Source organism: Apteryx rowi, unplaced genomic scaffold (genome assembly GCF_003343035.1).
Source record: "Apteryx rowi isolate R43461 unplaced genomic scaffold, aptRow1 scaffold_428, whole genome shotgun sequence".
In the NCBI taxonomy this organism is placed as follows: domain Eukaryota; kingdom Metazoa; phylum Chordata; class Aves; order Apterygiformes; family Apterygidae; genus Apteryx; species Apteryx rowi.
This window is the reverse complement of record NW_020450681.1, coordinates 40871-67789: the sequence shown is the minus strand read 5'-3', so window position 1 is coordinate 67789 and position 26919 is coordinate 40871. Positions and strand designations below refer to the sequence as shown.

General features: G+C 52.2%; 1 protein-coding gene across 3 annotated transcripts in view; it reads left to right on the top strand.

Moving 5' to 3' along the window:
• MYO1D (myosin ID) overlaps window positions 1–26919 on the top strand; it is a 114093-nt gene that overhangs the window by 85419 nt on the left and 1755 nt on the right. Inside the window, exon 21 of one of the 3 annotated variants that reach the window (XM_026076211.1) lies at window positions 19516–19990. The exons of 1 other annotated variant lie outside the window; for it this stretch is intronic. In XM_026076211.1, the coding sequence (XP_025931996.1) occupies window positions 19516–19723 (208 nt within the window). In that variant the 3' untranslated portion in view covers window positions 19724–19990. Of the gene's footprint in view, window positions 1–5787; window positions 5859–19515; window positions 19991–26919 lie in introns of those variants that run through there. One more of the 3 variants, XM_026076214.1, reaches the window with a different exon arrangement.

Here is a 26919-nt window from a genome sequence, read left to right as displayed (position 1 = left end):
ACAAAAAGGATTTTATCAGCGCTGTGTCAGTCACTATTCATGYGCCTTCACACCTCTGGCTGACAGCTATTTCTGGGAAAACGTCTAGTTAGGCTCGGCCTTACCCAAATGATTGCGCTGGTTTACCCCAACAGGTTTAATTCAAATGGAAGCTCCTTTGCGTCTAGACAGGTTGAGAAGGCAGCTGGGTTTCGCTGTGCGGCCGGTTGGCAGAGGATCTGCCGCCGTAACTTGGCTTAGGAGGACACGTTCGCCCCAGCTCCTTCGAGGCTTCGCCCCGGTGCCGCGGAAGGAGGGCAAACGGGCTGCGGTTCGTTGGCTCGGCTGCACCTCTGTTGTCCTCATCACTGCTTTTCAAGGTACTTGCCCAGCTGGAATRTCCCTAAATATGCGTAAAGTCCCGAGTCACATGTTTGCGGTTTCCCATAAACCCACCACAATGTCTAAGCAGGAGCTGGAGAAATTTTATAAACAGCGGTAACAAGCCAGGGGAGCAGTAGCAGGCGACGAAATGAAGRTGAAGACGAAAGCAAGGGAGATCCCTGATGCGTCACTGCCCTTTCGCCGGCTCCGGAGGCATCCGCACCGCAGACGAGTTGGGTTGCTTTAGGTTGCGTCAGCCGAACCAAGCGCCTTGGGCCGGTCGGTGCCAGCGGGTGTTGCCACCRGTGCCGACGACGCGGTTGGGTTGTTTTCGGCCCGTAGCTCTGCGCGCGTGGTTGTGCGTAGCGCTGTCTGCTGAATTTCCAAGTAGTGGATTGCAGAAAGGGAAATAAGAGCTTTTATTTTCCCRTGTTCTCCCTTTGGGCCCCTTCCCCGTTGGCATCCCCGAAACGGTGGGGGGATTTTCTTATTCCTTAGAAAACATTTCTGAAAGAGGCGTCGTCGCTATTATTGTAGGTAAGGCGAAGTGTCAGCAAGCTTATTTTAAATGCACCGGCTCTAATCCGCAAGGAGGAGAGACGCGAGGCAGAGCGTTTGGCCAAGGATCGCTCCGCCGGCAGGCGCGCGCCCRGCGTCCCCGAAGCCTTGCTTCGCTCGCCCCCGCCGAGCCGGGGGGAACCCCGCCGCGGGCCGGCTGAGGCTCTCTCCGGCTTGCCCGGCGCTCCGATCCCTTGCGGTGTCCCTGGGAGGTTTGTTGCCGGCGATGTGTTGTTGTGTCTCCTCCTCGAGTTCAAAGGAATTGGGTTAATGAGCGTAAAGCAGCCGGCAGGAAAAGTCAACCGGCAAATTACGTTGGCGCTCGTTTGCTGCCTGCTAGATTCCCCGCTTCATCCCTCTGATCCTTGTGACGCAGGCAATTAAAAGCAGCAGTGATAAACATAGGAAAAAAATATATATGCTGACCTTACCGGCTAAATTTAGTTTTCTTTCCTATAATGCGGTCTTCAGGTGAGGCTGGAAACCGCGTGAAAACGAGGTGGCGGAGAGGGGAGGCGCAAAAATGAGCGGAAAAATCTTTTATCCGGGGAAAACAGCGGATGCGGAGAGAGCGTGTAATATCCTAAAATYGTTGGGCGCTTCTTCAGCGGCTTGGAGAAGAAAAAGGCAGCGCCGCAGTCTGGTCGAGGAGCTCAGGAAGGTTCCTCCAAAGGATGGCTAAGCTGGAAGCAATGGTTGTCACAGCTCCAGGTTTTGTGCTGCTGAGCAGGATCCTGAACCGGGGCGCACACGAGATGCAGCTTTTATCTTGATGAGTTCGGTAAAGCAGCATCCTGCCAGTACAAAAATAAGGCTAGAAAAAAGTAGCTTCTCTCAATTATTGCTATTTATCCATCTCGAAGCGTGGTAGATGGCCTAAGCCTTTGGAACCGGAAAGGGATGCTCTCTCCATCGGCTGCTGGCATAACATGCAAGGTCGTACACGCACCTGACCCAAGAATCAATCGTCCGCTTTCAAGGTGTTTAAATATTCATTTTTTAAAAGCATCCACTACCGGGAACCGGGCGAGAGGCATGGATATATCGGGGAGCCTCCGCCCGATATGCGGCCAGCGGCGGCGTTCCCCTTGCAAAACGGCCCATGGCATTCCTGCGCCCGTCGTAAGCGCTCTCCTGCTGCTCCGAAGGGGCTTTCACCCRCGCGGGGAAGCCGTGCCACGTCGAATTTTTAAAAACTCACTTCCAAAGAGAGAGAACCAGCGAGCTTCTGACGCCTCGTTTTCACCGCGGGCTGCCGGTGGCATCCGCATCCTGCCTTTGGCTTTGCTACGTGGCGTCGGTTTAGCTCTGGGAGACGGGCAGGAATTAGAGGTCGAGGTCTGCCTGTCGTGCTGCGAGGAAGAATTACGGTCGAGGGCGTCTTAATTGCAACTCCTGACTTATTTTTAATGATGTTTAAAAAAAAAAAGAAAGAAAAGAAAGAGGGGAAAAAAAAAGAAGGAATTATGCAGGGAGCTTTGGGGAGTAGAGCACATTCTGTAACCGCATGTGTTGGGAAAATATATTTGCAAAGAAAGGCTGTTCTGTTCTCCCATGACTCAGGCGTGCTGATTTGGAGCACAAATAGCAATGATACAGCAGAGAGGATGTTTCCTCGCTGAGGAAGGTGGCGGCGGGGGCGTGCTGCAGTTTCATAGCCTCCCGTGTTCAAGCACGGAATTTTTAGCTTATGCAGATGCTTCGCTTCCTCCTCGTATGGCAGCGCTGACTTCTCCGCTCCCAACYCCGGAGATGATACTATCATAAGCTCCTATGATCTAGGCAACAAGATGCTGGCGTTGACTCGAACGCTATTACTAATCTTAACTGATAGGGATTTTTACCTGGAAAGCGGCAGAATATTAGTTGCCTCTTGCATTTTGCAACGGCGCAGCCTATTGCCGCCGGTTATCAGAGCTCGTGCGTGGCGTTTGCTCCTAATATCTGGGACTGAGCTGTTTTCTCGTAGCCTTCGCTCAGCGGGAAGGCGGCGGCTTGGCCGCGCGGATGCTCGGCCGGGAGCCAAAGCGGTCCCGTGCGAATTCGGTTTAATTTAGGCCATTATACGTGTCCCCCTTTGGTGCAAATTCAGGCTGATTTTTTATTTTTTTTTAAAGCCTCTGCGTTGCTAATCGATATTTTAATCAGTTTTACCCAGGCTGTGCGCTAGCCAAAGCTCGGAAATGTTTTTCTCTGAAGGGTTTGCCGGACCGGCCGGCTGGCGGGTGCTTCCGGAGCTGTGTCGCGGCAGTGGGATACCCCCGGCCTGGCGCGCTGGGAGAGAAGGCCGCCGGGAAGCTGATACCTTGGGCGAGCATCCTCGTCGCCCGCCTGAYGGGCATCTTTTGTTTCCGCCTTTCTAGGAAACGGCTGGAAGGGAGCCAGCAGCGAAGGGCTGGGAAAAAGGGCGATGGAGCGGGGAGAGGAATGATAAAGCACCGGCTGAAAATACAGATGTGCACGCGGCCGCCGAAAATGGCGTTGCTTCGTACGCCGGGGAGGGGGGAGGACGGGAGTCGCGGGGCCRGCGCGGTCCAGCGGCCGCGAGCATCCCTGCGCGGGCAGCCCGTTCCCATGGCGACCGCGGCTCAGTGGCTCGCTGTGATTTAATGAGCCTGTTCCCCGCGCCGAAGAGCAACCGCGAAAACGGCCGGGTGCCCGAAGCCGCCGCCGGAGGGGCTCTTCCCTCTGTGCCGCCCGGAGGCAGGGAGCGATGGGGTGGCGCTGCCCCTTTTTCCGCCCGGGAGGTCGATTTGGATCCCTTCCCCGGCTCGGCGCGGGGAGGAGGAGGAGGGCTGTGCGGGCAACCCACCTGCCGCGCCGCGGGCTGCAAGGGGAGGGCGTTTGCTCTTATTTTTAGCTCTTCCAGTCTGCTGCGCCGAAGAAAAACCCTCGCCGGCACCGTGACTCGGCGCTCCGYGAGCGGCTGCAGGGAGCCGATGGAGCCGGGGCGGGAAATAGCACCGAAAAGCCGCCTCCGTGAAAACCGCCGCAAATTAATTTGCTGCTCTTGCGCTGCGTTTTCGGAGCAGAAATCCTCTCGCTTTCCAAACCGCCTTGCCGAGCTTGAGACCCGGCGGTAAATCCGTGCAGCTGGGGTGACATGTTACGCACGGGACGATGATTTTTGCACCCCGAGCCTTGGCGCGTGGTTAAAGCGTCCTTGAAAATTGTCATAATATTTCTCTCCTTTTTCCATCCTGTAATATTTTYCCCTCCCTTACTGACCAGAGCTCGAGAAGGGAAGAACGGACGTATTTGTGCATACAGAAAAGTCCAATTTTTATGTTGCTCTTCTCAACTATGTGTTTTAACTCATGGGGACAGTAACCCTATCTTGTTAAAAACAAGCAAACTCCTCCACCTGAGCTGTGCAGCGATTACAGAAATGTGCATCCACTGGAGCGTTTAACTCCAATTTAAAAGTAAAATTAAAATTTAGCTCTGTTTGTCTGGCCCGACGAGATTTATCGGGATCTTCCATCAGGCGGCAGGTTCAAGAAAACCTCTCTCCAAAGCACAYGTACAATTTAGCAAATGAAAGCCTGCAACAGTTTATTATTAGAAGGCGGGTTGGAGTTTTGTAAAGCTCAGGCAAGAACCTACATCATCGTGTTYGCTGTAGATGCTTTGCTGAAGCTATTAAACTCTTGGCAAACAAGCCTATTATTAAAACAGTGATTTAAGCTTAGACAGGATAAATACTTTGAAGTCTATTTTAATTGACTTTTTTTTYCCCCCCCACTTTAGACTTCAGTCTCAAGCGTAAGACTAAAGAATTTCATTCAAAAATTTTACATTCTGCCCRTTCTAAATTGGTAAATTGTGAGCGCGCCTGCTTCTCGGATGCCACAGGGCTTTAATATATGTACCGACAGCGCTCACAGTCCTCCAGTAACTTCTCGTAGCAGAAAATGCTGGACAAGCAGGTTCCAACAACAGTGTTTCTCCTTTTTTGCTTGCATTTTTAAACTGGAAGGAGGAATAGTACTTCCCGTGTCCTTGCTCCCGCAGCGTCTAATTCTTTGTAATGTTTTTGCAAAAACATTTTCTTTGCAATAATTTTGGACACGCAGAGCATTCGGTGGCCTCCCTCGTGTTACGTCTTCGTCGCAGATTTGAGAGAAGGAATAAACGTGAGCTCTCTGTTCACGTCCATGTTCGGTTATTACTAAGGGGAAGCTGCTGCTTTTGGTGTAAATCAAAATGCATTTTTATGCGGTCCATGTTGCATTTTTATCGTCCCATCCCTTTTTTCTTCCTGTCCGCTGCCTTATCTGGCTGCGTTATTTTCCCACCTGCGGAAAGATACGCCTCTGTTTTTCAGGCTTTACCAAACAGCATGTTTTTCCTCCTCTTTTGGATAGCGGTCAAGTTATCCTCCCCTGCCCCATCATTGCTCCGGTTGCATAATTTGCCTTTGAGTGAAGGAAAACCACGCGCCGTCCCATCCTCTCTTGCTATTTTCGAGCAAAACGACGCCTCCAAGTAAACCCGCAAAATGAATGACAGATGAGTTGTTACTAACGATGGCCAAAATCTGTTCTGTTACCTGCCAGGGGCTATTTTAATTAGAAGACGGATTAAGAAGGCAAAGTCGATTATCTCGGATATTAAGGCATTTGCTTAGCAATGTCTTGCACGATTATACGCGGCTTGGCTGAACGTCCGTTCGCGGCCGCAACTTAAGGGCGGCTGGGCAAAACCGAGGGTCTTTGGCTTCCCAGCGGAAGCGTTTTCGTGCTCCCCCCTTCCCAAAATATTGCACGGGTGAAAGCAGGGAAGTGCGGTGCTCAGAGCTCATTTCAGCTGGCAGGTCACGAAGGGCTGAAACCTATTGCATATTTTTTGTCTTTTAATTTCTAGCATTTGCGCTGCTGGAAGGAAAATCATGCCGTGGGTCACATTTACCTAAAAGTGCATGCAGGGGACCCGAGCTGAGTTTGATTTGACAGCGGTAGCTCTGCGACGTGGCAYGGAGCAAGGTCTGCTGTCGTCTTTCCCTTTTCCCTTGTGCAACGTAAACCCGTGTGGACGATTACCCATAGCCCCAGGTTAAATCCCCAGGGAGCTGCGGAGCCGGGCGTTTGAGCCGAAGCGCAATGCGGCAAGAGACCGTCTGCGTTTAATATAGCAAGCGTGAATTGTGAGCATCAAAATTGGTGTAAGCCAGACCAAAATAAAGCATAGCAATGACCCCTCTCCCCCGCACCAGTCACCTGGAGCAGCATGTCTAGAAAATGGTTATTTTTCACTGCATTTGTACAATCTAGTGTCTTAGATAACTAAGCGGTGTCTTTGGGGTAACGTGATTTTGAAATGGGGCAAGGCTTCCAGGTGGAGTTTTGAGCTTGGCAAAGACGGAGCAAACAACAGTGCAGTCAGGGCAAATGAAGAGAGAAAGGAAGAACCTGCTGACCATGCACAGCATGAAGTTTGGGGTCGTGTGCATGTTTTCAGTTTCCTTTTGCTGCTGCTCTCTTTAAACAACTGTTCACTCTTTGATGTCAAACTTCTAGAGTTTGCATTATGAGTTATTCCTTCAGCACCCCTTCCTTGAAAATGGAAATGTGGTAGGACCACTTGAGATAACGCCCGGAGAAGAGCTGGAGAGCTATCTGCTGTAGGTTTGGCAGTGAAGCTGTGAGTTGGAGAGACCTCGCCAGAATCCTTGCCTCCAGCATTACAACAGTGGACTCCTGGGCTCCTTCCAAACTGGGTTTTCACGATTTGAATTTCCATCTACGTTTTTTTTCTGGAGACATTGACTTTTTGGCTCGGTTTTCTTCTACGTGAAAATCAGAAGTAAATCTGCAGGCAGCCACTTAGCTTCCGGAGCTGTGAATCAACAGCAAGAGAAGTGGGAAAAGAAATAGGTGATTCCCTCTTCCCTTCTCGAGGTCTTGGGCAAAGCTGGCTCTCCGGTGGCGTTTGTGGACATAAGTTCTGGGCGTGCTCAGCAGACTGCTGGAAAAATCAGCCTCCTGGTTGGAAAAGCTTGTGCTGAGATGGGTGAAAGCTGCTGGGGATCCTTCCCCTGGCCTGTTTTATCCTGGCACACGTTGCCCATCCTGCAGGCGCTGAGTTCAAGTAACCTGCTCGTGCCTCGGTCCTGGCCGGTGCTCTGCTTCGGGCGTTGAGGAACCATGAGCAAGGTGATTCAGCGAGCGCCGGTGCTGAGGTCACAGCTAAGGGAATAAAAACTTCCCATCTTTCAAGCAAAGACCTTTCGGCTTAGCTGGCCTCGGCGAACATCCTGTTCTGAAGCTTTCGCTCCTCCAGAAGCACAGATAAGGCCTTAAGAAGAAAGCTCCTGGCTCGTTCTAAGGCTGATTTCTTTGGAAACTCTAAACCTGCTCACATTAGGGCTTGGGAAGCCTAGAGGGAGTCTCTCGGGGACTCTGCGGAGATGATCCGAAAGCACTTTCTGGCATTGCATGAGGATATTAAACAGAACTTGCACCTCATCTCCTAGAAACATTATGCTTTGCACCGAGATAAACCAAAGCGATGCTGCCAGTAGCGAAACTGGGAGATGTCAAGCGAAGTATCCAGGCCGATACGTTCAGAGAGAGGATTGCGTGAAGATGCCYGATCCGGGAAGTCCCTGATAACCTCATTCAAAGAGAAACGGTGGCAGGTCCTTTAGATCTGAGCTCTGTCAAACTGCCAGTCCATCCTCACGGTGTTTTGTTCCCAGAACATAAGGATGCAAAGACAAATCTCCTGACGATACAATCAAGGAAAATCCTTTTATTTGTTTAGGAGAGGGAGGACTCTAAACGTAGAGTATTTATCACATTGAGGCATTCCTTACCCAACGTGTCGGTACTCAGTTCTKCTGTCCATAGCTTAACACAGAAAATGATGTGATGGAAACGTTTTCATGAAAGAGCCACCAGAATGATCTAAACACAGCAAAACAGACTACAGTTACCACTTGATAAGGTCAACCTACCGGTTTATAGAAGACTAGTCTGAGGTGGGCTGGTTTTGATATGAATGCTAGAAATCTGGCACAGCAGGTAATTAAACGGCTCTTTAATTTGTGGATGAAGGGCTAGGAAGGTCCTGTGGATGGGAATTGAAGTCGCGTGCCAAGATTGGAAATAGGTGAGGTCTGACGGTGAGGTTGAAGTGGGCAGATGTCGTAAGCTTTCCCCTCCCGATAGCTTTCCTCTTCATTAARGCAGAAGTTTAGGGTGTGGTATGAAAACTTTTTTCGAGGAGAGTTGCTTTTCAGGATTTTTTTTTTTCTTTTGAAACTTGCTTTTTCCTTCAGAAATGTTTCCATCCGTGCACGCAATATTTGTCACAACTTTTTCCGAGAACACAATAGAAGCTTTGCCAGCGAGTCTTGAAAGCGGAGGAGCAGCCCTGGTCACATTTGAAGTGGGACATGGTTGCTTCGCTTCTTGGTCTTCCAGCATCTTCCAAGCCTTCCAACTTCCAACCCTCCTTGGCACTGGCTGAATGGGCTTGCAGCAATCCAGATGGGTTTTTGCAGGTCGTTCTGCCGAGATCCGTCTCCTGATGTGTTCGGAGACGGTGGCAAAGGACCTGTGAAGTTTTCACAAGGTTGACTCTCAGCGTTGGCTGTCGCCCAGCCCCAGGAGACCACCGGTGTGAGACCTCCAGGAAGACGCGTATTCATCGTGTTTGCCGCTCGCTTGCTGTCTGCCCTGATAAACTGCTGCGATAACCTTGGCAAATCAGTGCGTCTCACTAAAGCTTGCTTTCGTCTTGGCCAAGGAGTGGTTTTTGCTGTACCCAGGTCATCGCCCCCGTTTCAGAAGCCAGCGTGGGGCTTGGGAGAAGACATCTGCTTCCGCTTGCTCCCCAACCAGGCAAAGACCTCAGCACGGAGGCTACAGATGGTAAGAAAGTCCCATTGTGCCAGGTCTGCTTGTGCTCGCTGCGCTGGAGCTGAACTGCTTTTTCAAGGAAAGAGTAGAAAACGTGGGATTTCCTCAGGAACGCAGGAAATATCGCATGTCCGACAGCCTTGACAAAGGTCTAGGAGAAGCTTGAATTTGTCTCGGAGTCTGAATTTGGCCCTGTCGACTCTCTGAGCTGCAAACTAGACGGGAAAGACAACTGTAGGGGGGTGGAAAAAAACCGGAAAGCCCCGGCAGAGCGAGCAAAGTAGGGTCAGATTAATTACGGGAGAGCCGTAGTCGTGGACAAGGAGCTTTTTATGCTGCTGAGCACAAAGAAGAATCCCGGCCCCAATGCTAACAAAAAAAACCCAGCTARTGCACGTTTCCAGAGACCGGCAAATCTCGTCCGGAATAAGATAATTTGCCGGCATCCGTCTGCTGCTCATCCCGGCTTCCCCCACACCTCGCCGGCATCCGTTTGCCCTTGCACTCATTTCCAAGCTATCGCTGCTTTTCTCTGTCCTCTGCTCGTTATTTTTTTTTAATGCTTTCCAGCAGCCGATGCTTCTCGGCCTTTTCCAACACTCTTTTTGCAGGAAAATAGCACAGGGCTTAACTTGGAAGGGCTCGAAAAGGGCTTGGCTTCAACGGAGGAGTCACCGGGAGCGAAGGAACGCCRCCGTTAAACCGCGCGGCCGGCTCCRCGCYTTTCCGCCCCGTCACTTTTTTAACTAGACTCTTGGTTACGGGTTTGGGTTTAGGCTCGCGCGGCCGCGATGAGCTGGATCCAGCCTCAGCTTTGCACAAGCCGTTTGCGCCGCGGGTTATRTACGGAGGTGCAGACTGCGTCGCCTTTGGCGTATCCCAACCCTGTGACTCCCAACCCCGTGACTCCCAAAACGTTAGCGGGGCTAGCACGCGTTTCGCTAATCCCTCGCGTCGGGTGGCRCGAGGGGATGGGCTAGCGTCGACTGTTTTGGGGGGTTTAAAAGGCATTTTTGACCTTAAAAAAAAAGTCAAAGGTGGTTGGAAGATGGGGGTTTTTTTTGGATTACCTCACTTGAGTTGCCCCAGCAGCAACTTCAGCGAAGGCAGCTTTCCTCTCGGGACCCGCACACAGCCTGGCTTCTCGCTCATAATATTTCCAAGCTTGTAATTCCTTTTTCATCTCTAGTCATTGCATCCTTGGGTTTTGCCCCGGGTGATTAAAATTAACCTTGAAAGTATATGCTGGTTATTTTGAGCGTGGGGTTTTTTTTTCCTCCCCCCAAATTAAAAATAGGAARACTAAAAGACTTGGGGAGGGCAGAGTTGCAGCTGGACGCGTTTCGTCTGAATTCGCTTTGTAAATGCAACTCGCAAAGCGGCAACGCGTCTCCGTTATTCCCATTAATGCTTTTGTGAGCTGCCGGTGGTTTTCCTAAATCGAAGCGTTTGTGCAGGAACTGAACGAATCGCAACACTTCAAAATTCTTTYAGTTTGAAGCCATTTGAGACACTGGGTGGTTAAGGAGTCATGGTGCAAGTGTATTGTCAAAGGAGCTTTTTTTGCATACCTATATAATTAAAAAAACACCAAAAAAGCAGTGTTTTTAGTCCGCTTTAGCAGAGCGGTAGAAAAAGAGCAATAAATCTCAGTGGCTGTGCTGTTCTGGATTTTGGAGAACGGTCGGAACGGCAAGTATTGACCGGGCTCCGGTTTCGCTCGGGTTTTAATGCTTTTTTTTTTTTGGTGYGAGTTGCTTTTAAAGCCCTCCTACAGAGCGCTCAACCCTGCAGAGGTAAAATCCTTCCCCCTCCCGGCAACGGCGGAGGAGGAGGCAGCCCAAAATAGCCCAGCAGCAGCCTCCTCTCCTTTTGTCCCCGGCCGCGTGCCGCCAAGCAGCAGCCAGCTCATCCCCGGCTTTGTTTTTCCATCTCCTCGGCATCGGGAGGAGGAGGAGGAGGAGGAGGGATGGGGAGGAAGGAGCATCCGCCCGCGGCGAAGCCCCAGGGTCGCCCGCGGTTCCCGTTCGGGAGCTGCGAGCGCCGCCGTCGCCGCTGCCTCCGGCGCCTCTTTGCGTTCTCCAGGCTGCTGCTTTTTTCTTCTGCCGCTGCCACCGGGTCTGGAGACGGGGGAAGCGCTTCCCCTTGGAGACCTGCTGCCTTTCACAAGTTGCTCTTTTCCGAGGCCTCAAGGCCTTGGAGCAGGGCTGGTTGGGGGGCGCTTGGCCCCGAGCATCCTCCCCAACCTGCCTGATCTTCTAGCATTCCCATGCTATCTACTCCTAAAGTCCTAATTTAAAGCTGGTCCCGCTTCAACTGGAGGGTTGGTTGGACCTGCCAACCTTCAGAGGYCCCTTCCAGCTTAAATCACCCCAGGAGTCTCTTTATCCGGGGACTGACATTGGGAAAACAGGCAGCAGCTGCCTGAGGGTGCAGGTCCATGGGGACCAGAACCAGCTCTAGGGCGGATGGGAGGGTGACGGCAGCGATGGGCACGTCCAAGCTCCGCTGGCTGGCGCCGTCCCCTCGATAGCAACCCCTCTGCGCAGCCGAACGGGATTGACAGGCCACCGAAACCGCTCGGTCCTCCGGAGCTGCAAAAATTAACCTACAGCCAGCRAATAAAAAGTTGCATCCGAGAGGCTGGAGGGGCATCGCTAGTTTTTCTCGCTGCCCCGAGAGAAGAGGGCAGCAAAACGCAGCTAGATCTGCAATGCAGTCCGAAGCGCTAATAATAATAGCGAGGATTAGCGTCTAATATTCGGGGTGCCCCCGGCTTAAGCGCATAAATAGCGTGGTTTGAACGGGGGGGGGGGGGGAAGAGAGCTGACACACGAGCTTGCGGCCACGCTAGTCTATAGCGAGGCTCGGTCTGGGCTGTGGTTTCCCCTGCGAAAGCGGATGCAGGTTGTCCGCGGGGAGCGGGCTGCCTGCTTTGCAGCTTGACCCCTTTCCCCCCCCCCACCCCAAAAAGCATCTGCAAAAAGGGAGGCTCGAGCCGCGCCGTCAACCTCAACCCGGGCAGCTCTGCTCAATAGGGAAGGTGTGGGGGATTTTGCAACGGGGAAGAGCGCACGGATGCTTTCGGCCGTGCAGCCGGCGACTAATAAGCCGACGCAAACTGATTGCATCCTCTCYGCGCTGCAGAGGTTCTGTTAAACGGCGGCGAGAGCTAAAGTGAAACTTGTGGTCTGCGTAACAGAGCGCCGCGTGACGGCTCCCGCTGCTCCCTCGTCCCCTGCTGCAAATCGCATGCAGCAGCTGGAGCTATTCCACGCTCAGTCCCCATCAGCTTCAGGTTTTTTTTTTTTTGCCGTTAGTGCTAAAAAGCAACTGGCTTCTCTTCTGCTGTGCATAAACGGGGTTTTGGTTTTGTCGCTTCGAACAAATTGGGGTTTCTAGTCCTGCCTGGTGGTTGCATCTATTTTTGCAGAGAGCCGGGAGGAAGCCGGGTGCCTGTCGAACTTTTATTTGAGGGTTATGAAGTATGCGAGTTAACCAGCCTCGAATGTATTAATAACAGTGACAGCTGTTCTGGCTAGCGGTGGACTTCGGGACGCCTGCTACGGTGTTCTCTGGAGCCCGCTTTGCCAGCGCCCGGCCGCGGTGTCGCCCGTTAACATTCCCCGTTAGGCCGTTGAGCTTCTTCTGTTACCGCTTGCTCAGGTGGACGTTATCTCTGGAGCAGATCTAGAGCGTTTAGGGTTCAGCTGTACCGTCTGCGTAAGGGAAGAGGCGAGACCGAGATAAGGGCACGGTACGATTTCCCGCAGAAGGGAGGGGGCTCGGCAGGGCGAGCCTCCTCCTCCGCTCCCTTCCCGCTTCCGCTCTCCAATCCCCATCATCATCATGCCAAGCATTTGGATGCACGATGCCGTAGCGTTGGATTGACGTTCGTACGGCAGGTCAACGCCAGGTGAGGTCCCTGGATCCTCCCTACCATCCRTCTGCAATCCCAGTCCTTGGATCGTGTTGTATTTGGAGGAGTAGTTAGTCCGGGCAGCTTCTGCGTGTACGGTGAAGGTTGCCCTTATAAAGCCAGGATTGGGAATTTGTTCCAATTTAAAGAACGTGTCCAAAATCCAGTTTTGCAAGTGGTAATGATACGTGCGGGGCTGGCGAGCACCTGGGCTGCTGGGAACTGAACCGTTGCCAGCTGACGGCCGTGTGGGCTCCCGAGACCTTGGTCTTGCTCCTTCATCCGCCGCTTATTCCCCAGGGACCAGACCTCATCCCGGCAGCAGCAGCAGCATGTCGCGACGCGTGGGTCGCCGCCTCCGAGAGCTCTGCGGAGCCGGTGGCGCGCTGGGAAAAACCGTCGCAAAGGTTTTGCGTTCAAATCCGAATTTCCAAAATAATAAACCTTAATTAATGCTGACTTTTTCCTGGCAGTGGCTCAGTTCCTCGTGGGAGGAACAGCAGGAAAAAGAGTACGAAGCAGCTCCGGTTAGTGACCTATGCGCTTACAGCGGGTGAGGAGCAGTTGATTACTTGCGAGCGGCTTGCTTTCGCCCCGTCGCAGCTGCTTACACGTGCAGCCGATGATGGATTTGGAGCTGATCACCTGCAGCACATAAAGGTAGTTAGCTCTTCCCTGAATACAGGTGTTGGGTGAAGATGCGTTCGCCCAGAAGAGCCTTGCATGAGTAACGCCCTGGAGTCTGCACCAGCGCTGGCACGGGGTGGATCTGAAAGCTCATTTTCACGTTGGTTTGCAGCCCGACGTGCTGTGACCTCTGTTTCTCGGTGGTCTGGATAAGCCCGTTGGCTATCAACGTCCACGGCGCTGGATTTTAGGAGAAACGGCAATGGCTTAAGGAGGGCTTTCGTTGATCTCAAGGTCGGGTCGACTTCTGGAGTCATCTAACCCTAATCGCTTGGCCAAGCTGTAGGAGCTCACCCGATAACACAGAATATTGTTTAATACCAAGCTCTCAGCTTAATAGGGATGTTGTCAGGTGCCTTGCCTTGGTAAGAGCACTGTCTGGGCCGAGATGGAGGAGACCGAGAAGGAGCATTAACGCTTTTCCCCCTGGAGGTTGCACCTACCCCATCAGTCCTTTTGGTCCTTTGGCTTTTCATGATGGGATTTGAGTTTTGTGTCAAACAGAGATGTCCAAGCTCAGCGGTCCAGCGACCACGTGCTGCTGTCACAACAGACCTGACTTTCCCTGTGATCCTGCCACCATCTCCTTATTCGCAGCTGCTAAGTCACATTAAGGGATTCCCTGGATGCAGTTGGCGATTTTATTAGTACTTTCTCCGTAGAGAGCTGCTGAAGCTGGAAAAGAGAAGCTCTGCGGCTACAAAGGGGAAGGAGACCGGTTTGCTCAATTGCACTCCGGAAGAGGGAATTACAAGATTCAGGACAGATCTCTTTCGCAAAAAGGTCRCTTTAGTCTTGTTTATTGACAGCCCTCACCAGCAAGTGAAAAAAATATATATATTTGTACTGCAAAAAGCAAGATCCTCCAGCGCAGCTTTGAAATTAGAGTGGCAAATATTCCCCGATTGTTCCGTCAATAACTATTTGGAACAGTTCGGATGAGCRCGAGATAGCCCTCTTGCAAGTCAGGTATTGAGAAGAGGGACTCATTTGCCATTTTGGTGCTTCTCCAGCCTCCTGAGCTCATTCCTGTGCAGGCATGCCTTCAAAACTGCAGGGGAATGAGTCTTCTCCCCGGAGATGATTTCACAGCGGTGGCATCTTATCTTGCCCCTGCAACGGCTCTTTGGCGATCGTGGAGGAGGCCTCCTGAAACGATGCGATAGCCTTGGAACAAAGAGTTAATCTATCGCTAGTGGAAGCATTTTGCTTTGCAATTCATTTCCCCCCCCACCCTCCGGTGGCAGCTCAGTTTTTCCATTTATCGCAGAGAGCAGTGCAGAAGATTTAACTCCGGTAAGCCCGGAGGAGGATGGAAGCTGATTAGAAACCAGGGTGGGGGAAGATATTTTGCCCAGCTGCAATGACTGCAGCAAAATAAATGAACGCTGAATGCCTGAGCCGTAGATATTTGATTTGTTAATGGTTTTTGCTTTGCAGGCATTTGGTTGATGTAGCAAATTTGTCAGGGCCGTGTATAAATCTGCTGATTACTCCTGGTCCGGACTCTGAAATACAGAAGCATAAAATCTTGATAATTCTGCCTACAAAGTTGATGGATTTGGTAGCGGTCACCGTGCCGCTGTTTGGCACCTCCAAATAGCGTTAGATGTAGCTTGAGATTTTTAGTTCTTCATCCATCCTCGGCACAGACACGTGATGACGTGTCTTAGTCTTAGAACAACTCCGTTTTGCCAAATTTGCCTGTATTTGGAGAGATTTGGGCAGGAGCGTAAGAGCGGGGAGACCCATACGGCACCAGGTCTGGTCTCCTGCAGCCGTGGCAGCATCCGGCTGGGTTTCTATGAAGGTTTGGAGGAAGAGGTTGAATCCAAAGGCACGGAGGGCCCCGAGCGAGCTCGGAGGCAGGAATGACGGCAGCATCGTCGGACTCGCTGCGGTGGGGCTGCCTGCGAGTGCCGGTAATGACAGCTTTTTGGCATTAGTTGCCATCTACATGAAGCAGAAGGTCGGGGGTGGGAAGGAAAGTGGCTCATCGACAGAAAATAGCACTTAACTAAAAACTGCACCCTGCACTGCGAGGGGAGATGGGAAGAAGGAGCAATTCGTTTGCAGCTGAGAAAGCAAAYGGTGCCAGACGGGAGTTAAAAGCGGTTTGCTGTGCCTGCTAACATGTCCGGGCTCCAAAGCTTGTATCCGAAGCTGGAACAGACCCGGTTTTATTCGAGCGAGGCTTCGCTCTACGTCATCTCTTGCGCCTTCCCGGCGCCGCACCTTTCCGTAAGCCGGGCCGTGCTCCTGGCACCGCTTAAAAGACCGTCTTAACGGGGTGGCGATGCTGCTAAAATGGATGGAGGCTGTAATTTTCGGAAAGAAATGACCCTTCCCACCGAACAAGAAGTTGAATTTCAAATGACGGGATTTTGCAAGGTTTCCGGGTCGGGTGACGGATGATAAATTCTTGCATGCGTACCTATGTGTTGCCCTTCAAGAGCGTCGCATAAATACCCTGCAACATATTGCAATGAAAACATAACTGCTGAATCGAGTAGGAATCGGCCGTTTCGGAGCCGGTCGAGCACCACGCGTTTCCTCTCCAAAAGTTTTCATTTGTGTAAGCGAAAAAGTCTTTTGGTTGATGCACCTGGTTTTCGTGCTGCCTTGGCCACAGGAAGAATATTTGCACGCGCTTCAACGCAGTTGTTTCAGCTATTTCGGTAAATCCAAACTTCTTGTTGAGTAAGTTAGGCAAAGCAAAAGCAGAAATAGGTCAGTTATTTAAATGAGACGTAGTTGTCTCTCTTCACAGCCGGTTGCCTTTTTTTTTTCCTTCTGTCTATGCGATTTCTGCTAACGTACCAGTGAGAGAACAAAGGAGAGAACAAAGCGGAGCAGAAGTGCCAGCGTTTTTAAGCTGGGACAAGCGCTTCGAATCCCTTTACTTAGGAGAAATATTGGGATCGCTTTGGAACGTCTCAGCAAACGCTGCTGAAATGATAAGGCTGAATCGGTCGCCCACCTCCCTCCATGCGCAAGGTCCGCTGAAAATCCTTCCCATCGTTTTTCCCTAACGTGCAGATCATTTTCCTGCTATCCCTAAGTTCTGGTTCTTAGAAGCCTTCTCGGCATCTCGTAGGGTATCAGGAGTCCCTAATATTAAGGAAACACGGGGAAAAATGTGGTAGTCTCAGGAATCATTTGGCTTGGAAGGTAGAAAAGTTGGCTGCCTTTAATCGTTTAGACGTAGGGTTGTATTTTTTGGCTTGGTTCTTCTCTCCATGGAGCTGGTGGCTGATACCGAGCTCCTGGCAGGTGAGCTGGTCACATTGCTTTGGGCAAATCTGACTGCGGTTGGTGCTTGGAGAGGACGTTAGGAGTCCAAAATCATATCCCTCTTTTTAAACACCTCCCTGGCGCCCTGCAGCACTGGAAGGACTTTGTTTCACGACCCTTAAGTTTCACGATTGAGGGGAAAAAAGCTTTCTTGCAAAATCCACCTCGTGGTTGGTTCTCCCCAGACTTCGCTACTTAAAATCTGATTTGCGCTGATGCTTTCTACTCCGACAGTAATGACTTTTATCATGCCTGAAATTTGATTAGACGACAAAATGTTTCATCGGAGTGCTGCAACGCTGACGATGCAGATGCAGATGGAGGTAGATGCAGGTACCCGTTCCAGCTGGGCTTTCCCACGTGGACACTTTTATGCAACTGGTTTTTCAAGGCAGTAGACGTCAACAGAAGCGACTTGCCTTGCGTTATGAAAGATGCAACCTAGGCTGTTTGTGACACCGCACCGTCCAAATTAGGCCAGGTTGTCTTCTCTCTTCCTTCCTGACGTTTCTGCAATCCCCCGCTTCCTTCTTATTTGTCCGCTTTACGACTGCCCGCTGCACTTACCGCTCTTCTCTTCTCTTTTTTGTGAGCTCCTGGGTCACCGACCAGCCGTTCCTCTCTCTTATCCGTTCTGGGTTGCGAAACAAAAGCCAAAGTTTCCCAAGACTTCAAAAGCGATTGCTTCTGGGGAAGCTTGGTGCGGGCAAGGTGTGACGGCCGCCGGCGTCCTACGAACGGTGGTGAACCTGCTCGAGCATCACCCTTCGGATAGCGGCAGCCTCTGGGATTCAGCCGATGGCAAGCGGAGAGGCTGGCAGCCAGAAAGGCAACACGGATACGTGTCCTGGGGTCACTTCTGTGATCTGCGTTCTCCTCATTCCCGAGAACCCAACCTCTTATTGGGTTTTTTTCCCTCTTCTCCCAGCTTTGCCCCCATCTCCTGAGCCTTCCTTGCGTTTGGACCCCCTTTTGAAGTCCTGCCTATAGGGACTTGCTTGGTCCCTTTGGGCTCCTCAAAGCTCCTGGCTGGGCCGTTGCCTCCAGGAAACACGAGGAGGAGGGAAGCAGCAATTGCTTAAAAAGCTCAAACCTGGATGCGATGGAGCCATCGAGATGTCCGTGCCCTGAGTCACGCGGACTTGTTGCTCGCCCGGCCCCGGCCTGTCCATCACCCTCTCTTAACGCTGCCCTGCTAGGCTGGGTCTGGTACTTGTTTCAAGCCGCTTTGGTTTCGGGAGGCGCCTGGCACCAGTCGGGCGTCCTCAGAAAACACCGCCCATCCCGCTGCCACGTCCTTCAGCGTCCGAGGGCGATGGCATCAACGTGCAAAAATCGCYGCGTTTGAGCCGTTCTCGTTTTGGCCGTCCAAGGCGACGTGTTTTTTTTTATTAACAGACCTCGGCGAGACTCGTCACCATCCAGTTAAAAGCCCGCTGGGATGATAGCTCGGGCTAATTTCTCTTTTTTTTCTTTTTTTTTTTCTTCTGTTAAATGAGAGAAGCAGGGGAGAAAAATCTGGGTTTTCAGAGCAGCTCTGGAAATAGATAGGATTAAGCACAGCCGGCACGGGGCAACGGGAAGCGAGGAGGAGAGAGGCCTCATGCTGGCGGAGCAAGGCTGTACCTGCTGTATCCACGGCTAATGGCAAATGAAGGAAGTGGACAGCGGCGCTCGGACCCCTTCCGTTTTATTTTATTTTTTATTTTATTTTATTTTTATTTTATTTTATTTTTTATTATTATTTATTTATTTATTTATTTATTGCAAAATTTTAAAGGATGCGGCATCATGGGGCAAATCAAGCCACGTACGGAGTGTGGGCACTAAGGCAGAAATTACATGGGGGTTAAAGGGGGGGGGAAAAAAAACCCAAACCCAGCGGGGGCAGGCGCTGCCTTGTCAGAAGTTGCTCCCGGAGCACCGCGTGGGGCTGAGCTGTGGGAACCTGGCGGCAGATGTTCCCGGGATGTCCGAGCCCCTCCGTTTCCCTTTTTCCCCCCCTCCTTTTCCTTTTTTTTCCCCCAGTTTCCTTTTCTCCCCTCTCTGCTTCCTTTTCCCCCCCCTCCGCTTCTTCCCCCCCCCCACTTCCCTTTTCCCATGCTCCCTGCTCCAGCTCTAATGCCTTCGGCCCTGCCGCGTGCAGCATAGAGCAGAACCGGGGCGGGAGCAGAGCCAGGATGTCGGTCGGCCGCGGGGGCTCCTTTCCCGCAGTTCCCGCCGGCGTTTCGCTCCTCGAGGAGACGGCGCCGGCAGAAGCCGAGCAGGCGACCTTGGCCAAGGGCCTCCCGCCCGTCTCCGACGTCTGGCTCGTAGTTTCCCACGGACAGCTCGATCCCAAAGAGCGAGGGGGGAAAAAACAAAACAACCCGGAGGAGAGACCTTCAAAAGCACATCCGCTCCTGATTTTTATAATACTTGCATACGCTCGCAAAATCTCCGTGCTCGCTTCCGCCGTTTTTCACTTTTGGACTTCATTCCGACTGGTTTAAAAGTATCTGTTTCGGTTACAGCCCTGCACGTTCCGGCAGGGAAAATATAKCTTCCGAGCGCCCGGGGGTTATGTCCGTATCGACGGGGCCTGGCAGGGCGACAGCTATGATAAGATATTCCAAAATAATGCATCCGCCTTCATCCGCTGCTCTGACCGCTCTTTGCTACTAGAAAATTGTCGCCTCCTTGTAAATTCGAGCGATAAACAGGTAAAAACTTACTGGCTGCATCGTCAAACCCTTTTAGCTCCAATTTTTGGCGCTCAGTAACGTCTCCCAGACGACCAAAACACRCTGGATAACCTTTAAAGTAATTTTTCCCGGATTTTTTCCATAGCGCTTCCTCAGCCCGTGCAGCAATCGGGGTTCACGATGCCCAAACCGGCAAACGAGCCCGYGTCCGTCTTCCGAAGCGCTCGGATTTTATTTACGCGCCGGAGCGTTTCCGACGCAGGATTTTGGCGCAACCGCGGGAAGGAGCCGACGCTCCGCTTTTGCTCTGCCCGTGGCCTCGGGGTCATGTTTTTGGCAGGCCGCTTTGGTGAAATACCCAATGTTCGAGGGTCTCGTGGCACACGTACCCGTCCGCGGACAGCCCGAAACGACGCTTCTCTCCCGTTACTGCTGGAACCTACTGACCACCTGCCGAAGACGGAGAGGACCTGGGCGGCTTTGCTGCCGCAGCCCCGCTCCCGCCGCCTGGCCACATCCCACCGCAAACACCAGACGCGTGGCGGCTGGCTCGCCCCATCTTTTATTTCCCCCCCGCCTCTCCGAGGGGTTTTAAATTTTTGCATTCTGCTGCTTCAGAAAATAAAATATTTAACGCCCTGCTTTGCTTTTTTTTTTTTTCCTTTTTTTTTTAATTTGCCGGCTGCTTTGTCGAGCCCGCGGCGTCGCGTTTGCGGCTGTAGCCGGCGCTTTGCTTGCCATCCCGGTCTTTCCGCCTGCGTATCGGCTTGGAAAGGTTGGTCTGGGCTTTTCGCGGTGCGAAAGAGGAGCTTTGGGGGATGCGACGCCAGCAGGCGACGCGGGGACCCGGTGCTTTTGAGCCGCTTTTCAGCCGCTTAAGTCTCTCTTGAAATCCGGCTCTTACCCCGCGTTTTGGATTAAGGCGGACGGACGTGATCCTACGGCCCCATAACGGGCAGCGGAAGAGCTTCCTTCGCCCACGAGCCCGGGAACCCGACCGGTTTGCTCGGAGAAACGGCGATTTCCCAGCTCTCCACCCGGCCGGGACAGCCGCACGAATGCCCCGGCTCCTAAATAAATTAAAAAAAGAGCTGCCRCTCGCCGGCTCGGCTCCGGGACCGCCTGACCCTCGGGTTCGGGGAGGAATAAATGCATTTTTGAGAAGCAGAGAGCGAAAAGTTAAAAGGACGCGGTTTGCACCTCGGGCAGCGCCGGGAGGGAAGCGATCAACCCGGATTCGCCACGTTGCAAGGGAAGCACCCGGGCGTTACGGCAGCTGCTGCCTCTCCGGCTTTTAGGGCTTAGGCACGAATTAAAGGGAAGAGTCGGAGCATTGCTTGAACGCCGGCAAACCGCTGCATTAATATCCAGCGTGGCTTTTGCATTGGGCGTATGTAACACTTTTACTGGGAACGCTCCGAGCTCGGCGCAGGTGTTAATGCACCTTGTTTCGGATGGAAAGCGCCGGGGTAGAGGCAGCGACGCAACCCGGAGGGCGATGCCGTAACTCTCGCTTCCCCAAACCGAAGGCACGTGGCTTCGTGGTTTCTGCCGGTAAAGAGACGTCAGCGCGAGCTGCAAACAGCACCGCCGCGTAGGCGCCTCGGAGCCGGAGGAGGTTCAAAGCCGGGGTTAAGGCGCGCTGCAGGAGTTTTGAGCGGGTTTTTTTTGCACGGGATTGCAGTTTGCAGCTTCRTCGTCCGCTTTGCAAAAGCGCTTTTGCAAAGCCCCTTCTTCCAGCTTTTGGGTTTTGCCCAAAGATAGGCGATTTGGGGGCAGAACTGGATTAGAAATAAAGCGTAACGTTTTGCTGGTTTGCAAGGCCAAAAAAACAGTCGTGGTATTAACTATCACTTGGTTGCAGATAATTTTAAGAACCYGTACTGCAGGAAAGTGCCTGACGGAGCCACGTTTGACTCGGCATTAAAATGTCCCGGGGGGCTCGTTCTGACTCCGGAAATCCGCCTTTCCATCCCGACTTGAGATTCCCCCTTATTTACGTGTCGCTTCCGTTTCGCCCTTCTCTCTCCTCCCCGGCTTCGACCCACGTTAATGCCCAGTCTTGGGCCCCAGCGGCGCGTCTCTAAACTAACACGACCGCAAAAAAAAAAAACCCAAAACCCCCCAAAAACATCCTGTTTGGCTTGTGCCTTCCGGCTGGCTCTCGCCGGGCTTTTTTTGCAAATCCTTTGCAGCTGCGGATGGCGCCGCGGCCGCTTTGCGAGGGCGCAAGYGAGGAGGCAAAGAGGACATGCAATTATTTTCTCGGGTGCCCRAAATACTAAATCCTTCCTTTTAGCCTCCTGGAGCTGCGGGAGCTGTTTCTACCACCAGAGTATTTTAATAAAAGACAGGGAAAGGTGTTTTTCCCGCGCGGTTGGAGCTCGCTGGCAGCCTCCGGCATCGGCGGCTTTAGCAGAGCGCGGGAAGATGAGGTGGGTCATGGAGCCGACGTTGTCCGAACCGCGCAAGTCTGGGGGAAATTTAGGCTCCAAACGATGCTCGAGGTCACGGGAAAGCCGAGGAGGCGCCGGGTCCTTTATGTGCATCTGCAATATTAATTTTCCGGCGGGACAATTCGGCTGCCACCCACGCCGTCCAGCCCGGAGACCCGGTATCGTGGTCCTGCAAGCTGCTGGAAAGCGCGAGTGGTCGCGTGAGATATACGTGCCCCGTCCCTCCCCTGGCAGCTCCGACGCCGGCAGGGCCAGRGCGCTTATCTTTCTTTGCCGAAAAGGGCACCTGCGGGAGCCCAGATAGGTAAATGTTTAGTACCTATGTTACCTCCGGGATCTTGGTAGGTCCTGCCTGGGCTCGCTCGCCTGTGAGCCGCAGCGGCAAGATTACCCCTCGCCTGGAAAAAAAGGTGTTTTAACCCGCCTTGAAATTTCGGTGTTTCACCTTGCGATTTTTAAGGTGAACATTTTTCACCTTGAAATTCCACCTTGAAATTTCGGTGCTCGTCCTCGATGCTCCCGTTTGTCTCTTTGGCTTTTGTTAAAAGTTAGAGGTTTGAAAGCCGCCTCGGTTTAAACCGCTCTAGGTTTTTCTATCCCAGGTCCTTACGCGTTTTCTTCCCGCAGAACGTAGCCGCCGCTTCATTTGGGGGTTTTATTTTTATAGCCGCCCTTTGTCTGCGAGCTGCGTTCGTTTTGCCTTTGCCGAACCCCCTCCGACGCTGCGGCCGGTGTCCGGATGAGCCCCCAGCGCTCCCAAACCTACCGCGTTTCCAGCTCTAGTKCACCGCTAGAAATTACGGCCGTCTCGGCACCTGGCGCTTTGCTGCGTTTTCCCGTCTCGGCAGATCCCACAAGACATTCCGAGTCCCCTGGGTTTGCTCTGGAGCGTCTCGTATGCTTAACGTTGGGTTTTTTTGTGTTTTTTTAACAATATATTTATTTAACTTTCTGGTCTTCTGCTGCCGTCTTCGCGGAAGCTCCCTCTGACCTTTCCCCACTCTTTTCCTTCATTTGTTCTTGCTTAGGGGCTACACAGGTGCTTCTGCGTTATCAACAGCGATGACAGATGTCTGTGGCCATTTATGCGCCACTTGGCTTGTGTTTTCCCCCAGGTCCTGGATTAAATGCTCGGTCAAAAAGCGAATATTTCATGGGCCGGTAGTCTGCTTCCACTTCGACTCATCCCTCCTCTGCTGGCCTCCCCTTTGCCGGCGTTTTCCCAGGCGTCTCGCTCCGGGACGCGGTTCTCCTGTACGCCCAGGCCCCGTTCGTGTGACGCTTGCGCTCACGCGCAGAGCGATTGCCCCGACCAYTTGCCCTTAACTTCTTTAACGGGCCGCTGCACGCAGCCAGCTGAGATCGGGAGCTGYCGCTGGGACTGCCACCATGCCGAGAGCCTCTTTCCATCCAAAAAATATCGTTTGCAATTGTATAAAAAGACCTCAGTGTTTTCACAAAGTGCCAAGGCCTTTGTGTGACTCTAAAGAAAAATGTGTCACCTAGCTCCTTGGCAGGATTGAAGTAGGGCTGGTTTTGATCCCATCTTTCCCACGTAATCTCTCTTTCATCCCTGAAAGCTGGGAGCTTGCATTTCTTCCCGAGCAGAATCGCAGCCAGCGCTTGCATCTCACTGTCTCTTCTAATGGAACAGTTGTTAAAAATAAGTAATTTTATTTCCCAGAAGATGCCCGGCAGCAGCATCCATCACTTTGTCCTAATTGACTTTACTTTTGTCAGCGTTCRGGTTAGGTCTGGGCTTGGTGAATAGCCAAACCTGCCATAAAAGAGCTCCGAGAGGGATGATCTCAGAGGCGGAGCAGGGCTGTACTTGGTGTGTGCGGTTGCATTAGCGCTGACGTCGTGTAGATGGTCTCCTAAATGTGCATCCCTGTATGAGAGAGATGGGAGAAGAGTCTAGGAAACACGTCAAAGGCTTAACGAAACTAGAGGCTAACRTTTGGAGCAAGTTTTCGTACGCAGCACGTAGTAAGGATCAGTTTAGTCATAGCTAGAAGTTTCTCAGTTGTTCCTTTAAATTATCTAGAAGGCCAGAAGATCATTCCTAAGTAATACATTCAGAGATGTTCCTTAAGCATTTAGATGGTTGCCAGTATTTAAGGACTTAAAGCAAGGATGATGAACAGGCAGGGCTGAGACAAGATGAGTACAGCCGCCTGTTTCCGAGCTTGAAATTTAATAGGGCAAACATTCTTCCACCTTAATTTCACCTTAACAGCCTTCTCCTGAGTGAATCATCTCATTGAGACACGGAGGTGGAACAGCACAGTACCATGGCGGGAGAGGAACATGCTGTGAAAACTCATTTAGTCCTTTAGCCAAAGCATGACCCGGAGGGGGGATTTCTCTCTGCCTTTGCTGCCATCGATGTCTTGCTCAGTTTGACCTGCAGAGCACCAGTGACCACCCGAAGGGGTATTTTCACTGTGTGTTGCCCACGTCCATGAAATATGTTGTTGGATTTCCAGGATTACGGCTGGGCCATCCCCGTTTCAGACTCTTCCCATCCCTTTGGGATCTAAATTCTGCAGGAGCTTGGGAAGCRTCTCCTCAGTTGTGCTATCTGGTAAAATCTAGTTGTGTCGGTGAGATTTGGAAGGTATTTTACTTCGGTTTATGGGCTCCTGCAGACAGCTGTTTTCTGCCTTTCAGTCCAAAAATAAACCATCTTACTCCAGGGCAGCCAGCATCTGTCATCTCCCCCTTTTGCCACCACGCCGACAGGTGTGATGCTGATGCGATCGATGGACTGGAAACCAAGCTGACGTTTCTTCCAACCTCCTCCTTACTGGCGATTGACCTACCTCAGGAGCAGCATCCAAGAGACTCAAGGTCCTGGCAGACTGAGCTGCTGGTGGAGCTGGTGGCAACACTCAAGGTTGTGTTGCCTGTYAGGGAAGACCAAGGGGATTGAAATCCCTATTTGGGCTTGCAAAGGGGGATTGTTCTTTGGATGCTGTTCCAGAGCTGTCCTACTGCCCAGGCAAAAGGTTTTGAGGCTGAAGCCTGTTCTCACGTGGAAAAAAATCAGTATGATCAAGAGTGAATGAGTACTGTCATGATGGGATCTGGAGAACATGGCGAGAGAGTGGAGCCCTATTTAATGGGAACTGCTACAGGGAGCGAAGATCAGAACTTCTTAAAGAGGAGTGTCTTCTCCAGAGCCCAGTATCCCAGAGCAATGTTCACTTCACATCACCATGTACCCGAGTGGATCCTCCTGGAGAACCTGGGGAACCARCAGGAGCTGAGACCTAGAGAGATTTAGCTTCTTGCTTAAGGTCACTCAGCCTGGAGGAGCTCAAAATAGATCAAGCACYTCCTGATTTCCAGGCTTGGGTCCTGCTTGTGGCCAAGATGCAGATTAATGAGATTCCTTTTGCGCGGTTGGGGCTGGCTTAGTGCCGTGCACAAGGGTCAACAGAGTTTGACTATTAGCAGCTACGAAACCTGTCTGTCTCCTTACCTYTAATTTGACGAGGGGTGTGGGAGAGGAGAAAGAAAGTAATTAGCGCTTATCCTTGTTAAAGCCACTTTATGCTCACCCTGCCTCCCAAGCACCCGACGGCAGGAATCTCGGAGAGCCTCGTCCGTGTACATGGCTCGTTTGGCTAAGACACGGTAAAAATAGCCAGCTAAGCAGGGATTTTAGCCTCGACGCGCCGAGGCAACAGTAAATAAGTATTAAATACCTGGGACAACGTGAGGGCTTTAGGTGCTGCTGCCCTGCCAATACCCCTCCAAACGAAACAACAGCTCTTTTTTGTTTTGTTGAGTGGTGAACACCTTAACCATTTGGGAGCTGCCTACAAAGTGGCTTACAGGCCGTGATGCTCTGCGGTAACAAAGTGAAAACGAAGGGTGTTCTGCACGAGATCTCACAGTATTTTCCCTGATGCAGTCTGGCAGAAGGAGACCTCGTGTCTGAAAGCTAAACGCAGCAGATGTGCGGACCAGGAATAGGGCCCATCTGCCCYGGTGTGTTTGAGCGTTGAGTAAGGTGGACAAGTTGATGCCGCTGGATATTATTCTAAGAAATGCTGGAAGACGAGCAAGAATTTCAAGTGTGAGTGAAGTCACAGGAGGGATTTCCTCAAGGCCAAATCGTTGGATATCTCTTCCCACGTCCCCGAGCCGGTGGTGGTGCCGAGGGACAGAGCTGCTGCAAGATGTTTCATTTTCCTGCTTCCTGATGTTCGCTCTTCCCTCATGCAAAGGGTCTGTGGCTGGTGCTCGTGCACAGGCAGCCCGAGATCATCTTGGGCTCAAGAACAACCATGGCTYTATCCCACCTCAAGGGAGTAGCAGGAATTTCCATGCTTTGTTAYAACGGAAGTTACTTGAGATGCAAAACAGTGGCTTTTTTAATGGCCTTTAGCAAAGGGGGACGTTCTTGTCCGTCATCGCTGAACCTGTCGCCTGCGAGAGCAGAGATGGGCAGCAATCCATCCTGGTGTCCCCAGCTGGGAACGACCCAACCAGCCATGGACAAAGTGTTTTGGATGATGGAAATTCTCTCTGGGATCCCAGCGATGACCTTGGATCAAGCCTCTGGTGCCGGCAGGCAAGTTTTTCATAGGACCTGGTGGAGGATTTCTCCAGGACGCGYAGATGAACTGTCCGCACCTCCCGCAGGTGCTGCGATTCCCATCAAGGCYGGAGAAAATGGCAATAAAACCTTGAGCCCTGGGAGCCTCAGCTCCGGGACCGCTTGCGAGTCCGACTGGGGAGCCGGTCAGATCCTGACGCCTGAACAAGTTTGAGCTCCTTCTGGAGATGTTCTGGGGCATCCAGGAGGGCACCCGAGCAAGACCTGACCAAGGAGGCCGCCTCAAGCGGACGTGGTTTGGGCAAGACCTGGTGGCGGCRCGCCGTCCCCGGACCCGCGTGGGCTTTGTCCCTTCGCGCGTGGCAAAAACGCCCCCGTTCCCGGGCTCCTGCTGCCGCGGCGTCCCCCAGCGAGTGCCGCGCGCTCCGGCCACCGAGGGCAGGAGACGGCGGTTTTACCACCGGATCCTTTCTCTCCTCGGTGCCCGTAGCCTGCCGGGGGAGTCTTTTGCTTTTCTTCTTTT